Genomic DNA, 18,401 nt, shown 5'->3' on the forward strand with positions numbered 1-18,401 from the left:
GTCACCCATATGGGGAGGTGGTGGAGTACACTGAAAAGAACACCCAATTCTGACCTGGTTCTGACTGGCTATAGCTGTGTGACCCTGGACACATCCTTAATCTCTATTGATGAAAAAAGAAAATCCGGAGCCTCAGTTGGCCTGGAAGATTGGAGAGTCTGTGCCTGAGAGCCCCAGTGCACCCAGCCAGGGTCAAGGCTGCTGCTGGGAGTGCTGCCTCCAGACTAGCCCCTGGCGGAGGCCTTGCATGAGCCAGCAGACAGACAGGGGCTTCCAGGAAGGAGAAGCAAAAGGTCCTGCCCTGGAACTGAGTCCTAGATGGCAACACAGCTGATCTCGGTGATAAGAAAGGAGAACACAGCCGGGCACAGTGGCTCACAGCTATAATCCCAGCCCTTTGGGAGGCTGAGGTGGGCAGATCACCTAAGGTCGGGAGTTTGAGACCAGCCTGACCAACATGGAGAAACCCCGTCTCTACTAAAAATACAAAATTAGCCAGGTGTGGTGGTGGGCACCTGTAATGCCAGCTACTCAGGAGGCTGAGGCAGGAGAATCACTTGAACCCGGGAGGCAGAGGTTGTGGTGAGCTGAAATCATGCCATTACACCCCAGCCTGGGCAATGAGAGTGAAACTCCATCAAAAAAAAAAGAAAAAAGAAAAAAGAAGAAAGAAAGAAAGAAAGAAACAAACAAACAAACGAAGGCCGGGAGCGGTGGCTCACACCTGTAATCCCAGCACTTTGGGAGGCTGAGGCAGGTGGATTGCTTGAGGTCAGCGGTTCAAGACCAGCCTGGCCAACATGGTGAAACCCCGTCTCTATTAAATATACAAAAATTAGCCAGGCATGTTGATGTGTGCCTGTAATCCCAGCTACTCGGAGACTGAGGCAGGAGAATCACTTGAACCTGGGAGGCAGAGGTTGCAGTGAGCCGAGATCATGCCATTGTATTCCAGCCTGGGTGACAGAGCCAGACTCCATCTCAAAAAAAAAGAAAGAACAAGATTGGGTCAGAACTGGCCATGAACTTGCTGTGGAACCTTGAGGAAGTCCTCTCTTTGGCTCTGGCTTCCAATTTTCTCATCTGCAAAAAAAGTTCAAATAAAACAACTCCTCCGCTCCATCCACTGTTGATCCTCTTTTCCAAGATGTTCTGGAGTGTGGTGATGCCAATGCAGCTAACCCAGGGCTGCTTCATTCACTCATTTAGACAAGGTCTGAGTGTCAAGATTGTATTGGGTGCTGGAGATACGATGGGGACAAAGAGAAGGATGTGTACTACCTTCGCAGCCTCTGATGTTATTTGCTTAAAATTGTTCTTTAATACTGGACTTACATTTTTACATAACATTTTTGTTATGATGTTCTTAGAGTAAATTTATTTTATCAATGAAGTAACGTATTTGGTATGCTGGTTTACTTGGAATATACATTAAAATAACTACATAACTTAAAAAAAGTCATACATGAGCTGCCCCTGAAAATCACCTTCCATGCCTGGGCACCTTACTTTTGGAGGTTTAACATCTGCGCTGTAAGGCTCACAGTGTAGTTAAGTCAGTGAGCTGCAGAAATTCATAGGAGAGGCAATCGACTGCATTAACCTGCTTTTTCATTCTGAGGCTTTGACATCTGGGGCCTTGCTCACTCTGGAGGGACTGCCCCTCCCAGGGCTAGCTATCAATACTTCCTAGAGATAGTAAAGGACTCCTACAAGCATGCCTTTCGTATACAAACCAATTAAACTAGAGTCTATACCCCAACCACCTCCCTTATCAAGCTGTCAAACTCAGGGCCACTAACCACTTGCCCTAATCACCCAGGGCCAAGTACTACCAGATGAGAGAAAATCCCTATACCCCAGAGCCCACTGAAATTATTCAGACTCACCAATTCTAAACCTGATTACACTGCTTCACTCATTTCTTCCCATGGGATCCACAATAAAGGCTCTTGCCCATGTTTTCCCCTCACCCCTTCTGCCTCCTAACCCTACTGCTTCCCTGTGTGCCCTGTGCCCAGTGGCGGGGTATGCCCCCTTCTCTTGGGAATTGTAACAAACTATCTTTTCAAAGGCAATTATCTCCTTATCTGTTGGCCTCACCATATCTCAATCATACAAAGTAATAATAAAACCTACATTTTTAAACACTGACCCAGGCCCAAGGCTTCAAGGAGGACTCCCTGGAGGAAGTGACATAACAGAAGAGAAGTTAGCTGAGAGACAAAATGATGGGGATAAGGATGAGTGTCCCAGGCAGAGAGAACAGCACGTGCTAGGCTGGAGTGGAGAAATAAAGAGCCACTGAAGGAATGGCCCATGCAGTCTGATTGCAGTACAGGGTGAGAACGGAGGAAGGAGGAAGGAAGGGGAGAAGCGGCTCAATATCCCAGGGCTCATAGAGGCCAAGGAGTGTGAGTTTTATCTAGTCCTATCTCTTTTGATCTCCAAGTTGCTTTTTCAAATAAACCCAAAAGACAGTCTGTGAGCTCTCCAGATTCTGCCATTTAGAGTCCGGCCCTGAGAGTGCAGAAGCCCTGCCCGGCTGGTCACCACCAACCTGGGGAGGTACCACTGGTCCACTGACCACCCAAGGGAAACAAACAAGATGAGGAAGAAGGAGGCCACTCCGACGTGTCTAATAATGTACACCCTAGGTGAGCCCCACTGCCACTTCCATCCATTGAACAAGAAGGATGCTTTCTATAGCCCATAAATGCAATAGAGGAGTCAAGTCCAGACTTGAAGGCAGCGCCACCAACTAGACTAAAGAATGGATGTAAGGACCCACCACATGTGCTCAGGAGCATCCTCACCCCTGTACCTCATCTCCCCACCACCTTCTGTTTGGAATTCCTTGTAAAGAAAACACTTCTCCAGGGATTGTAAAGGATGTGGGCTTTTCTGTTAAGACCTTGGATGGAATCCTGGTTGCCTCATTTCCTGATTGACCTGAGCAAGTCTTCTAAACTTCTCTGAGCCTGTTTCCTTCTTGTAAAATAAAAATAGTTTTCGTTCACCAGATCATTTCAAGGCTAAAAAGAGATAGCACTAACCTGAGTGAGCCATTGTGGGTGCTCAAATGTTAATATCTTTCCTCCTTCCAACAATCCCTGTGCATACACACACTTTGACCCTGCCCATACCCATCTCCACCTTGCTTTGTTCGTTTTTTTCTAGTGAGAATATTGTGGAAAACAAAGAGGCTTTGTTCAGGATCTGGGCGAGATGGCAGAATAGGAAGCTCCCGATCTTGTTCCCCGACAGGGAAACTAACTTGCCAATATACAGCTCAAAAAGCCTTTTGAGACCCCAGAAATCAGTTAAGAAGTTGTTGTACCCTCATGCAAGCTCAAAGCAAAGAATAACCACATTGAAACAGGCAAGAAAAACCATTTCATACAAAAACAAGATAGCCCTTCCCCTAAGCCAGCACAACTTGGTGCAATCAGGAGCAAAAACCTCATGACTTCTCCATTGGGAAAGAAAAAGAAGAATGGAATGTACACTCAACATTTCAGCTTTTTGGCATGATGCCCACAGGACTAGTTTCTGTCTCATCTTACTTGGAGCAATTATGAGGAACTGGCATATTTTGGATGTCTGAGGGTCGCTGAGAACAAAAGAGAGCTCAGTGTCTTCTTGCAGTCCCAGAGAACCTGCAGCACTACCAACAGACATTAGAAGGAACAAGAGCCTACAAGCTCATAAAAAGAAACCAACAAACCTTTCTATTTGGGAATATATACACACAAGCCCAGAGAAGATAACATCCTCAGAAAATGTTTGTGAGGTCCCCAGAATCACTGGCTGAACTGATTGGTAAAGGTTTTTCCCTGTAGGATGCTGGTCTATAAAGACTGGGAGGAGTGACTGCTGTGACTGTTGTTTTTCAAATGAACAAATCACAGCAAAAAATGAAATAAAATAAAAACAAGAACCCACAGCACATGAAACAGGAAAACATAATCCAATCAAAGAAATAAAGTAAATCTCCAAAAACTGCCCCTAAAAAATGGAGATCCATGAGTTACCTGACAAAGAAATAAATATAATAATCTTAAAGAAGCTCAATGTGCTACGAGAACAAAAAGAGACGACAGAACAAAATCACGAAAATAATGTATGAACAAAACAAAAATAGCAAAGAAATAGAAACTTAAAAAGAACCAAAATGAAATTCTGGAACTGAAGAATACAATAACTGAAATTTAAAAAATCACTAGAGGGATTCAATAGCATACTTGATCAAGCAAAACTAAGAATCAGGGGAACTTGAAGAGAAGTTATTTGAAATTATCAAATCAGAGGGGAAAAAAAGAAGCAATGAAGAAAAGTAAAGAAAATCTAAAAGGCCTGTTGTACCCCATCAAGCAGACCAATACGCATATTACAAGAGCTTCAGAAAGGGATGAGAGAAAAGGGCAGAGAGCTTATTTGAAGAAATAGTAACTGAAAACTTCACAAATCCGAGGAAGAAAATGGACATCCACATTCAAGAAGCTTACAGGATTCCCACTAGGCTAAACCCAAAGAGGCTCACACAAAGATATATCAAAATCAAACAGTTACAAATAAAAGACAAAGAAAGAATCATGAAACAGCAAAAAAAAAAAAAAAAAAAAAGCAACTCATAATGTACAAGAGAGCAACTATAGGATTATCCACGGATTTCTCAGCAGAAACATTATAGGCTAGAAGGGAGTGGAATGATATATTCAAAGTGCTGAAAGAAGAAAACTGCCAACCAAGAATACTATATCTGACGAAACTTTTTTTTTTTTTCAAAAATGAGGGTAAAATAAAGACCTTCCTAGATAAACAAAAACTGAAAAAGTTCATCATTACTAGACTTGTCTTATAAGAATTGCTAAGGGAAGTTTTCAAGTTAAAATGAAAAAACAATGGATAACATGAAAACAAAAATATAAAGCTCTCTAGTAAAAGTAAATACATATACAAATTCAGAATCCTGTAATACTGTAATTGTTGTGTAAATCACTTAATTCTTGTATAGAATTTAGAAGATAAAAGCATAAAAATAACTATAACTATAAAACTATGTTATGTTGGGCATGGTGACTCATGCCTGTAATCCCAACACTTTGGGAGGCTGAGGCAGAAGGATTGCTTGAGCCCAGGAGTTTGAGACTAGCCTGAGCAACATAGTGAGGTTTCATCTCTGTAAAAAACAAACAAAATTAGCCAGGCATGATGGCATGCACCTGTGGTCCCAGCTACTCAGGAGGCTGAGGAGAGAAGATCACTTGAGCCCCAGATGTTGAGGCTGCAGTGAGGCAAGATTGTGCCACTGCACTCCAGCCTGGGTGACAGAGCTCTCCCCACTCCCCACCCCCCCACCCAAAAAAAAACCAAACCTATGTTAATGGTTACAAAATATGAAAAGATATAATTTGCGATACTGAGGGCATCTAACTTGAAAAGGAGGAAGTATAATTATCTGTTCACAGATAACATGACCTTATATTTAGAAAACTCTAAAGATTCCAAACAAAGATGCTGATAGAACTAATAAATGAATTCAGTAAAGTTGCAGGCTACAAAATCAACACAAAAAAAACCAGTTGCATTTCCATGCAGTAACAATAAACAATTAAATAGAAAATTAAGACAACAATCCCACCAATGGTGACATCAAAATAAACTTAACCAAAGAGAAAGACTTGTACACTAATCCAAAACATTGCTGAAAGAATTTAAAGAAGACAAAAATAAATGGAAAGAAAACCCATTTCACGGACTGGAAAACTTAATACCATTAAAAGTAGCCTGCAGATTTAATGCAATCCTATCAAAATCCCAAAGGCATATTTTGCAGAAATAGAAAAAAAGAATCTTAAAATTCATATGGGATCTAAAAGGACCCCAAGTAGCCAAAACAATCTTGAGAAGGAAAAACAAAACTGGAGGCCTTACCCTTCCTGATTTCAAAGCATATTACAAAGCTATAGTAATCAAAACAGTATGGTACTAGCATAAATATAGACATACAGGCCAATGGAACAGAATAGAGTGCCCCAAAATAAAACTACACATATATGGTCAAATCATCTTCAACAAAGGCTACAAAATGGGGAAACAAGTGGTGTTGGAAAACTTGGATATCTACATGCCAAAAATGAAGTTGGAACTTTACTTTACACTATATACAAAAATTAAGTCAAAATGGATTAAAAACCTAAATATATAAAACCTGAAAACTATGAAACTCCTAGAAAAAACATAGGGAAAAACTTTTCTTTCTTTTTTTTTTTTTTTTTTTTTTGGAGCCAGGGTCTCTGTAACTCAGGCTGGAGTGCAGTGATGAGATCATAGCTCACTGCAGCCTCAAAGCAATCCTACCGCTTCAGCCTCCTGAGTTGCTAGGACTACATGTGCACACCACCACACCCTGCTAATTTTAAATTTTTTTGTAGAGACATGGTTTTGCTATGTTGCTCAGGCTGGGAAAAACTTCAGGCTAGGTACAGTGGTTCACGCCTGTAATCCCAGCAATTCAGGAGGCCAAGGCAGGCAGATCACCTGAGGTCAGGAGTTCGAGACCAGCCTGGCCAACATGGCAAAACCCCGTCTCTATAAAAATACAAAAATTAGCCAGGTGTGGTGGCAAGCACCTGTAATCCCAGCTACTTGGGAGGCTGAGGCAGGAGAATTGCTTGAACCTGGGAGGCGGAGCTTGCCGTGAGCCAAGATCGTGCCACTGCACTCCAGCCTGGGTGACAAGAGACTCCAACTCAAAAAAAAAAAAAAAAAAAAAAAAAAAAAAAACGTAAAACTTCATTACATTTGAATGGCAATGATGTCTTGGATATGACGCCTAAAGGACAGACAACAAAATCAAGAACAGACAAATGACACTACATCAAACTTTAAAACTTCTGCACTGCAAAGGAAACCAACAGGGTAAAAAGGCAATGCATAGAATGGCAGAAAACATTTACAAACTATATTTCTAATAAGGATGCGTACTCCAGATTAGGAGTTAATATTCAGAATATATAAAGAACTCCTATGACTTAACAACAAAAAACAAATAACCTGATTTTAAACTCAGCAAAGGACCTGGATAGACATTTCTCCAAAGAAATACAAATGGCCAAGCAGCATATGAAAAGATGCTCAATAGCCTTAATCATCAGGAAAATACAAATCCAAATTACAATAAGCTATCACCACACACCTGTTAGGGTGGCCACTATCAAAATAAACCAACAGAAAATAAATGTTGGTGAGGATGTTGAAAAACTGGAACCCTGGTGCACTCTTGGTGGGGATATAAAACAGTGTAGTTGCTATGGAAAACAGTATGGAGGTTCCTCAAAAAATTAAAAATAGAACTAGCAGATGATCCAACAACCCTGCTTCTGGGTATACATCCAAAAGTACTGAAACCAGGATCTTGAAGAGATATTTACATTCTCATGTTCATTGCAGCGTTATTCGTAATAGCCAAACAGTAGAAGCAACCCAAACATCCACTGATGGATGAATGGATATAGAAAATATGGTATATACAGACAATGGAATACTATTCAGCCTTTAGAAAGAGGAAATTCTGTCATGTGCTTCAACATGGATGAACCTCGAAGACATCTTGTTAAGCAAAATAAAGCCAGTCACAAAATGACAAATATTGCCTGATTCCACTTAACGTGAAGTGTCTAGAGTATCAAACTCTTAGAAGCAGAAAGGAGAATGGTGGTTGGTGGTGGGGAGAGAAAAAGGGGGTTGTTCAATGCATAGAGAATTGTAGTTTTGTAAGATGATAAAGTTCTAGAGATCTATTGCACGATAGTGTGCACTTAGGGTCAGGTACAGCGGCTCACGCCTGTAATCCCACCACTTTGGGAGGCCGAGGCAGGAGGACTGCTTGAGGCCAGGAGTTTGAGACCAGCCCTGGCAACATAGCGAGACCCTGTCTCTACAAAAAATAAAAAATTTAGCTGGGCATTTTGGCATACACCTGTAATCCCAGCTACTCAGGAAGCTGAGGTGGGAGGATCACTTGAGCCCAGGAGGTCGAGGTTGCAGTGAGCCCTGACAGTGCCACTGCACTCCAGCGTGATAAAGAAGGATGCTTTCTCAAACAAACAACAACAAAAAAAAACAAAACAAAAAAGCAAAACATGCATGTAGTTAATCCTGTACTGAACACTGAAAAACAGTTAAGATGGTAAATTTTATGTTTAACCTTAATTAAAAAAATGACAATGTTAGAAGTAACAGTAATTTGAAATGTTGAAATTCACATTTCAAAAAAAAAAGGAAGAAAACTCAGCATCTTACCAGGGCCAAGGAGTAGATGAAAGGAGCAATTCCCAGTGAGCCAGGCAGTTCTTTCTGTCCCCGTCGCCTCCCTCGCCTGTCCCATGCACAGCACTGATGGCTTCTCTCTCCCGGGTCAGCAGCCTGGAATGGGGAGGTGTCTGCAGGGGCATGTTCCCTGGCATGGCCCTTGGCCTCCTCAGATCTTACACCCAAGGGGCTGAGAAAAGGAATCCCCAAGATCCCCTGGCCCCAGCCCTGCTGTCCTCAGTGCCCACCCCGCTCTTTCCTAGCTCCCTCTCCACTCACTTCCACTCCCTGTCCTCACAAGGTAATCCTCGTATCTCAACAAAGCTACCTTTAATTTGAGAGCCCTGAGGAAATGCTGAGCCAGGAAAAAAAAAGTTAGAAGCTCAAGATTGCAGCTGACTTAGCAAATCAAAGTTCCTAAGAATGCTGAGAATCCCAAAGCTGCTGGGGCACGGGGGAAGGGGAAAGCCTCGAATGGGGTCAGGTGCCTGCTCTTGAGCTCCCACTCAGCAAAGCAAAATAAGATAAACAGTTGTCAGCTGCCATCCCGAGGGTGAACACGTGCATGAGAGAAAGTAAGTGCAGGGGAAAAAGCGACTCATCTGAGCCCATGTGGGTCCTGGGGCCAGGCACACCTCACAGTGGCCCTGTGGCTAAGTAGGAATCCTCACTGTGGGCCCACAGACGGTGTGACCTACCCCAGTGGCAGTTAGAAGGTGGCAGAGCTGAGATCCTACAGCTCAGTGCTTCACCAGGGGCTGGTGCAGCCTCTAGGCGCTGGGGTGAGCGTTCCTCTCCACCTTCCAGCCAGATCACCCACAGGCGAGTGGAGGAGGAAGAGGGTGCAGTCATCATCCCAGCCCTCTCTCATGGGGGGTCGCCAATCTCATATCCCTGCTCGCCTTGACACAGCCCTTTAGGGTTTCAAGAGAGAAGCCAGTTGGATAGAAACACACACTGCTCAGGGCCCACTACAAAGCATGCTAACAAACGATGGGTGAGCTGATGCACACCACTTCCCGGAGCATCCCAGGGACGGAGCCGCAGCCTGGGTGATGCTGGGGTAGTGAGGCAGCCAAGCATGGAGGTGGGCCTGAGGCCAAGCCTGGGATTCTGGGATTTTGTTTTCCATTCGTTTGTGTGGGCTATAACTGCACACAGTGCAAGCTTGATCCAACCTCCACGTCTCCATCCACAAAGGCAGCCCCTGGGGAGGAGGAGGATTGAGGCAAACCCCCTCTCCCCATGGAGGAGTCTTTCTATAGCTTGGCCCCTGCCCCCAGGACATGAGGCAGGCCTGGCCAAACCCCTTGGGGCCAAGAGAGCTGCCCCACTTCTCCGGGGCGCCAGGCCACAAAGGCCCTTACCACTTCTTTGCCAAGTCCCTATAATCTTCATCATCATGATCATCTCCACCACTGATTAAGCTTTACTGCATGCCCAGCAGCTGCGATCATTTTCTCTAACCTTCATAGTAGTTGCACAGGATAGGCATGTTAGACCCAGGACATAGGTCTCCAGCTACAGGAGTGATCCATTATATTCTGGGGCCACTTGCTTCTCAGCGTGAGTTACACTTATCTAGAGAGACATAAGCTCTGGTAAGACAATTCTGCAAAGGAATTGACTGCTTCCCTGAGTGTATCTGCTCTGGGTACTATAATTTTGACGGCAGTCAGGCAGGGTCTGTTCAGTTCAGATGCTTACCTGTAACAGCAAGTAGAAATGTTCTTTCACTGGAGGCTTTGTAGACAGCCCAGCAAATCAGTTGCGAACAAGTGAAATCACAGCATGGAGGGAAAACAATAAACATTTTCTCACAGTCAGTTATACCATTTACTCCAACTACTATTCTGCATATCTCTTCCCTCCTCCTCGCTAGGCTGGGCTGACGGGTAGAGAGAGTGCAGCCCAGGGGCTGGATCACATACCCCAAAATATACAGACTACTGAGAGTGGCGGGAAGGGCCATATACCAGTACAACCTTAGAGGAAGGCTATTTGGCAATGAGCTTCGCAACCTTTAAAAATGTGCAAACGTGGCACATGGATATATATGTAACAAACCTGCACATTGTGCACATGTACCCTAAAACTTAAAGTACAATAATAAAACATTTTTAAAAATGTGCAAACCCTTTGAGAAAGAGAAAAGCAGCCCCTGGCATCCAGGAGCTGACCTGGCACTCATGGCTGGGCCGAGGCCATAACCCATTTCACGAAACATCAGCACCAGACAGGCCACTTGGACGGCAGTGAATTAAAAAACAAGAACCAGCCCACTCCACAAATGTCTGCACCCACACGGGACATCATCCAAACCACAGCAAGACCAACTATCTCTCAATCCTGGCTAATATGTATGACTGTTGCTTCTTTACCAGTTGCAGCTTTATCTTACTCTAGTCCTCTCTTTTTTTAAATTTTATTATTATTATACTTTAAGTTTTAGGGTACATGTGCACAACGTGCAGGTTTGTTACATATGTATATATGTGCCATGTTGGTGTGCTGCACCCATTAACTCGTCATTTAGCATTAGGTATGTCTCCTAATGCTGTCCCTCCCCCCTCCCCCTAGTCCTCTCTTCTTGTAGGTCAGATTTATTGAGGCACCCGGTCTTAGAATTGCCAGACCAAAGCCCAGCTTCCTGAAATCCTCCCTGGAATGACTAACCCAAGTCCGAATCTTATGCCCACAGCCTTCCTAAGACCCTCCAACTGAGATGCTCAGAGCTTCCTCTGGCGTGTGCCCTGGCTCACTTTTGCAACAAGCAATAAACCCAACTTGCCCAGCCACAGGTCCCAGTGGTCTCTGGCCAGAGTGCAGTGACATCTTTAACCCAGGTGATCCACTCTTAGGAATTTGACCTAAAGAATACTCACATTCATAAGTATATGTAAGGACACTCACGTGGCATGCATAATGATAGAAAAACATGGACACAACATAAACGCTCATCAGCACCGGGGGGAGGGTTGGTTAAACACATTCTGGTGCATGGAATGCTATGCAGCGTTCAAAATGATGAAGAGCTGTATTTATTGATATAAAAGTTTACCATAACATGATGGTCACATGATAGTATCAGGTGAAAAAAGTCTCCAAAACTGTATGCAGGACCACCACAGGTGGCTACACAGGGTGGTACAGGTGGCACTTTTAAAAATACAAATAACAAATAACATATTTTATAGATGGAGAAAAAGGCCATTAAACATACAGACAAACGTGAAGTTTCTTGGTTTGGGGGTTATAAGGTTTTTCTCTTACCTGTTTTCTAATTTTTTCACAATGCAAATGTTTTACTTAATGAGAAAGAAGTTTCCAAGACGTGCAATCTGGGCATTTCTGAGAATGCAGTCGAGGGCAGAATCTGGAGCAAGGGCAGAGCAGGGGTTTGGCATTGAGAAGTGAGCACCTGGGTAAGGGGTCATGACTGGGCCCCGGAACATGCTGTGACCAGGAGTCTGGACCAAGCAAAGGATGCTGGCAGTGGGAAGGAGGCAGTCCCCTGTGCTGGCTTAGGATGCCTGGCAGGTGAGGGTCTCAGTGGCACCAGAGGCAGGCTCTGCTGGATGGATTTCGAAAGTATAGCAGAAAGAAAACGATCTCAGAGCATAAAAGACGCCGCGCATCCCTCCCCCCACCGACCCGGAGCAGGCTGCCAGGCCAACAGCACATGTGCGGTCCTCTCTCCTTGGAGCTTTCTGGCACAGCCACCCTTCATTCACCTTATAAATCACAGAAAGAAAACTTCATTCACCTTATAAATCACAGAAAACACTCTCCACCCTGTCCCCGAAAAGCTGAGGCTGCCTAAGGCCTATCCTGTTACGGGTGGGGGTTGTCCTACTGCGAGAGGAGTTGGCCGTAGCCACCGTGCCGAGGCAGAAAGAGGGACAGTCGAGCTCTGGGCCATCAGGGGCTCTCATCTGCCTTCCAAGTTTACAGCCCATACCACACATCCCACTGACACACACGTGTACCCAAAAAGATATGTCTACATCCTAATCCCTCCTACCTGTGAATGCAACCTTATTTGGAAACAGGGTCTTTGCAGATGTAACTGAGGATCTTGAGCTGAGATCATCCTTGATTGGGGATGGCCTAAATCCAATGCTGGTGTTCTTATAAGAAAGGAGGGAAATCTCAAACGCAACAAGAAGGTCACGTGAAGACAGAGGCAGAGATTGGGGTGCTAAGGCTACACGCCAAGGGACGCCAAGGAGAGCCAGCAGCCACCAGTTGCTGGAAGAGGCATGGGACAGACTCCCACAGAGCCTCTTGGGGGAACTAACCCCACTGATACTTTGATTTTGGATTCTGCCTTCCAGAACTGAGAATAAATTTTGCTGTTTGAAGCTGCAGATGTTTGCCGTGATTTGTTAATGGCAGTTCTGGGAAATGATCACACCTTTTCACCCCCCTAACTCCCCTCATCCACCCACCCTTCAACCTGGGAGCCCTGAGCAAGTCGGCAGCAATGAAGTGATCTCAGGCCAGGCACACTGCTAGTTTAATCTCCAAAGTGCCCTAATTATCTGCTGCCCATTGGCAATTGCGCACCCTTTCCCAATCCTTTCTTTAGAGGGGAATGGGGGTTTCAGGGTTGACCTTCAAACACTAAAGGATTGAACAGAAAGAGTGGCAGTCTGTTACTTCCTTGACTCAATAAAAGGAAATAGATTTGCTTCCTAAAGTCAAAGAGGCTTTGTAAAAACCAAATCTCAGCTAATCCAGTGCATTCACTTAATTATTTAAGTAGCAAGTCAGTATTTCTCATTAGCTTCATCCTACAAATGCAGCCACGATAACAAAGGAAATATTATTTAAGTCTATGGACAAAGAAATGAGCCCAGACAGAGAAGAGCACAAAGCCAAATCTGGTATTTGACAAAGGTGAGAAAAGACTCAACCCTTCTCAGAAAATAAATTCGAGCCACACTTATTGCCAAGATCCAAAGAAAAAAATTTATTTACAATAGAGAATTTTATTTGAAACATGCATTTCTTGTTTTTTTAAAAACAAATCAGCAAATGCAGATCAAGTTTACACTCCTTAAGGCAAGAGTCCCTACGCACGCTGTACATGTTCATATTAAATCCAAAAGCTGCTCACCCTGGGAACTTGTGTACAAAGGGCAAGGCCAAGGTCAGCAATGTGTCTTTTATTAGAGAATCAGACAATCTCCCTGATACAGGAACTCTGAGGTCAACTTGCTATGAATTATACTAGGAAAATGCAAACCAATAGCAAGAAATTCTGATAGTCTCCTTAGTACTGCATACAATCAAATCAATTTTATTTAGAAAGGAAATACAGTAGTGCATACGAAAAAGTGAAAACAGAACCTGTCCATGGAACTGGAGGAACAGCAGTGTGCCGACGGTCATATTGCACGCAACAGTTAAGTCCAAAACATTCGGTTCAAAGTTAGCTTTTCCCCATTTTGGCAATCAGTTCATCACAAATCTTGGTGAGTTCTTCTATTTCTTTATTCTGCAAGTGAAGACAAGAAAGAAGTTGCTGATGTTTGAAATCTGGCCAATTAGAATGCTCATGGGGCTTTTCTGGGAGATGGGGGACCACCAGGCCCCTTGGTCCCCACTGAAGTTATCTAAAGCAGTGAGACAAATGACTTGGAGCCAAACAATCTGAGTATACATCCCAGCTGTAGCTGTGTGATCTTCCACAAGTTACACAACCTCTCTGAGCCTTGGTGTCCTTATCTCTAGAACACAGGTGATAACGTGTTTCTTTCTGAGAAGTAAATGAGGTGATAAATGTAGTTTCCTGGCAGTGACCAGCACAGAGTGAAGGACTAACTAGTCTGGTTCCTTTCCCTTTATTTGCCTGGGAAGTATGTGATCTGAGGTGAGGAGGGTCTGGGGTAAACCCCTCGGTGGCTTTTTTGAGACATGGCATGAGGGTTACGCAGTTCTATGTGAATGAGATCACTGGCATTGCTCAGAGGCATGCCAAATAGGTGGTGCTGTGGCTACAGGGTCGTGACGAGGGGTGGGGGCAGACGCAAGCTGGCTTTAAGGTGATTCTCCCACCATACCTTGCCTGTCTAATCAGGGGGAACCAACCACAGGTTTGTCTAGCACAGATGATCCTACACTGTCCATCTTCTCAGAAAGTGAGGGGATCCAGCGGGACGATCCCTCCATCACGGACGGCATGGCTTTGCTTTCAGATAGGTTACATGCTGGCTCTGATGCTGATCAAGATCAACAGCACAACCAATCTCCAATGGGCTTCTCCAAGGGGGCTGGATCCCTCCGGCATACTGGGGATGTTTTGCAGCCAGCTTTTCCTTGAGATTCCCATGGAAGGTGACTCTTCACCAAAAGCCTGTCCGTGAGGCTGTGCAGAGCCCTTCCCTGAAAACCTCGGAACTCCTGAGACATGTTCCAGCCCAGAGCCACGTGCCCTCTGTTTCTAGGTTAGAACTCCTGGTGTCACTCATCATTGTGTCAGTGCTGGGGAGGAAGCGGCTCTCCTCAGTGGAGGGGAAGTTCCAGTCCTTCCCAGCAGCAGTCCCTACTGTGGCAGAAACTGGCCTCAAACAGAACCCTGGCCCACCTCCTGGCTCGAATTTGCATCTGAGGTCAACAACTCAAGAGAGGCGCTTAAATGCCAGCTGGACGATGGGGCTCTGACTGGGGTGCAGCACTGACCACTAATCTTAAAATTACTCTTATTGGCCGGGCGCAGTGGTTCACGCCTGCAATCCCAGCACTTTGGGAGGCCGAGGCAGGTGGATCACCTGAGGTCAGGAGTTCAAGATCAGCCTGGCCAACACGGTGAAACCCTGTCACTACTAAAAATACAAAAAAAAAGTAGCTGGGCGTCGTGGCACACACCTGTAATCCCAGCTACTAGGGAAGCTGAGGCAGGAGAATCGCTTGAACCTGGGAGGCAGAGGTTGCAGTGAGCCCAGATTGTGCCACTGCACTCCAGCCTGGGCAACAGAGACAGACTTCACCTCAAAAAAGAAAAAAAAAATACTCTCATTGCCACTATCTGAGGCTGTTAACGGTGATCTTCCATCTTATTGGAGTGCTCACCGTGTGCTGATCACCATGCTAAAGACATCCCAGGCACTCTGGCCTCCCCTGGTTCCCTCAATAGTGCCTTCAAGGAAGCCAGTATTATCCTCATTCTTCAGTGAGGAAATGGAGGCTCAGAGAAGTTAAGGGTTGTGTATAAGGTCACACAGCCAGTCAGATGTGGCAAGCCTGGAACACAAATTCAGGTTGACCCAGCTCCTATGTGGCTTTGCCATTGTAACTGTTAAACAACATCATGTACAGTGACTGATGGCTAAGAGGCATCAGCGGACCCGTTAGAAAGTGATTCCTGGAGGTGTTCCCAGCTCTCTCGGCATCATCAGCCACCACTAAGCAAACTGCCTCATCATAAAGCTCAGCTCGTGGAGCAAAAGCCTTTACAAAGCGCCGATTGGGTGAAATGCCCAGCGCCTCCATACAAGAACTGTCTGGGTGAATCATGTTTCTGAATCTCTTTAAGATGGGACTGTCCCCTAGATATCACTTAGGTCTTTCAGGGAAGAACCCGTGTGATTCGTTCATTCCTCTGCAAGTTCAGTTTAAGATAATGCAATTTAAACACCATCAAAACCTGATGGAAACAGGGGAACCATCTTAAACACACACACATTGCTACATTTCTCACCAAGAAACATTGTATGTTCAACTGCTACAATAGCCAAAATGACTGTGAAGTATGGTTTTTATTTCTTTATTTTAGAGACGGGGTCTTGCTCTGTTGCCCAGGCTGCAATGCAGCTGGCTACTTACAGGCACAATCATAGCACACTGCAGCCTCGAACTTCTGGGCTCCAGCAGTCCTCCCACCTCAGCCTCCCGAGTAGCTGAGACCACAGGCGCATGCCAACATGCCTGGCTTCTAATATGATCTTTATTTTAATGAAACATTCCATTTTTCAAGTCACCAAATATGCCACACATAGATTATCAAGATACAAGGAATAAAAAATGCACACTCAACACTAAAACCATAATGATGCTCAATAAATACTGGGTGAGTGAGCAAAAGCTTGCACTTGACAGTTGTGACCACGTATCTCGTTCTGAGGATACTGCTAAGAACAATCATCAGAGCCTACAAAACAGAGGTAGTTGAACATATGCATATTCCAGAGTATTTTCTAATGCAATTTTGATATTAGACTGTCCAGTAGCCATCTGTCTTTTTCATCCTAAGAAGAAAGGTAAAGAATTAAATTAATATCACACCTATAATTCCAGCACTTTGGGAGGCCGAGACAGGGGACTGCTTGAGCCCAGAAGTTTAAGACCAGCCTGGGCAACAAAGTGAGACCCCATCTCTACGAAAACAAAAATAAAAAAAATTAGCCTGGTAGGGGGCACATGCCTGTGGTCTCAGCTACTCAGGAGGCTGAGGCAGGAGGATCACTTGGGCCCAGGTGGTTGAGGCTGCAGTGAGCCATGACTGCACCACTGCACCCCAGCCTGGGCAACAGAATAAGACCCTGCCTCAGAAAAAAAAAAAAAAAAAAAAAAAAAGAATGAAAAGAATGATCTGTAACACGGATAAATTCTGGATAACCAGGAACATCCTATAGGGCACAGGACCTAGTGGAGACTGGGTGAGTATCAGATATGGACCTCAGGGAGATCCATCTGCCCAGTGATACACACTTCTAATTTTCAGGGCTAGAGGGAACCTAGACACTGAGGTGGGGTGCGAGGCATGCCCAGGGCCATGACAGATGGTGCGGTGGGGACAGGAACCCCATTTCTTGCTCCCCAGGGCTCTTTCCCCAACATCACTTAGATGGAGTGAGTACTGGCACCTGCCCAGTGCAGAGATCACCACTGCTTGGCCCAAATGCCCCTCGAGACCACCACCAACCACAGTGGGCAAAGGAGGACAGCCAATTCCCTGGGGCTGGCTGGGCGCTCCTGGGGTAGTAGAGGCCACTCGGGAGGCACATGGATTCCTGATGCCAACAAAGGATGCTCCATCACTGCCCATCAAGGCCCAAAATGCATAAATCGTGCTGCTAACCCAGGCTGCTGGGCTCGTGGATGACTACGCAGGGGGAACCCCAAGGCTCAGGAAATTGACTGGAAGGAGGCTGCACATCTGGAGATCCTCTCCTTGAGAAACATATCCAAGGAGGGAGGCTGGCCCTCACTTACACACGCAGTCGCAACAGCCCAACGCTCAGAGGGCCCTCCTGGGCTGAGGGAGCTTCTTATCTGGACACCCAGGGAGACAGTGCTCACAGTGGATGGAGCGGTGCCAGATCCAAAAGCAGGAAACCTGGGCACAAGCTCAGTGTCCTCGGGAAGATCACCCCTGTCGCTGGAACTAGAGGCCACCTGGGCGCCCTTCCAGCCCTGACACTGCCCATGTCCTGCATCAGCTGGCCACCGCTGCCAGGGCCTGCTGGACACCCCATCCACTCACCAGTAAGCATGCCGGATGCATCGGTTCAAGGGCTACACCTAACACATTGTAGGCACTTAATAAATAGCCAACAAATAAATGAATGTTGAAAAGGAATGAAAATGGCAATAAACACACATGCAGGCTGCAATTCCAGGAACGGTGGAAAGGAAGCTGGTCTTAGGACTGGCATGAAATTGAACTTCTAGAAGGAGCCAAGGGTATGCTCATGAAGCATGAGCTCATCTTCAGGAGCAGCAGTGGCCAGGAAAGCCCAGCCTGTCTATCTCCCAGCACAGGGAGCAGCAGCCCGGCCCACCTGGAGGCCACACCCCTCCCGTTACCTTCTGCTCCAGCGTCCTTTCCAGGGCGTCCACTCGCAGCTGCTCCTTCCGCAGGCTGGCCTGGTGGGCGGCTTGCTCCTGCTGGGCCTTGCCTCGAACCTGAGCGATCTCAGCATTGGCCCTGCGGAGACAGGGAGCTCAGAATTATCACTCTTTTTTTGTGGATCACTAGAGACACCTGCTTCCCAGGTCCAGGCAGGGAGAGTGGCCTGGTCTGGCCCCAGCTGCCACCAACTGGAGCTGGAGCACAGGAGCCCATGAGAACACCAAAC

At 45.6% G+C, this 18,401-nt stretch overlaps 1 protein-coding gene across 4 annotated transcripts in view; it reads right to left on the reverse strand.

Annotated features, from left to right (window-relative positions):
• Positions 1–13,267: 13,267 nt before the first annotated feature.
• TACC2 (transforming acidic coiled-coil containing protein 2) overlaps positions 13,268–18,401 on the reverse strand; it is a 262,528-nt gene continuing 257,394 nt past the window's right edge. For all 4 annotated transcript variants that reach the window (XM_030806086.1, XM_003255041.3, XM_003255040.4 and 1 more), the window contains 2 exons: positions 18,130–18,250; positions 13,268–13,819 (listed from right to left, as the gene is read on the reverse strand). In XM_030806086.1, coding sequence (XP_030661946.1) covers positions 13,754–13,819; positions 18,130–18,250 — 187 coding nt within the window. In that variant the 3' untranslated portion in view covers positions 13,268–13,753. The remainder of the gene's footprint in view (positions 13,820–18,129; positions 18,251–18,401) is intronic.

Source organism: Nomascus leucogenys, chromosome 3 (assembly GCF_006542625.1).
Source record: "Nomascus leucogenys isolate Asia chromosome 3, Asia_NLE_v1, whole genome shotgun sequence".
Classification (NCBI taxonomy): Eukaryota; Metazoa; Chordata; class Mammalia; order Primates; family Hylobatidae; genus Nomascus; species Nomascus leucogenys.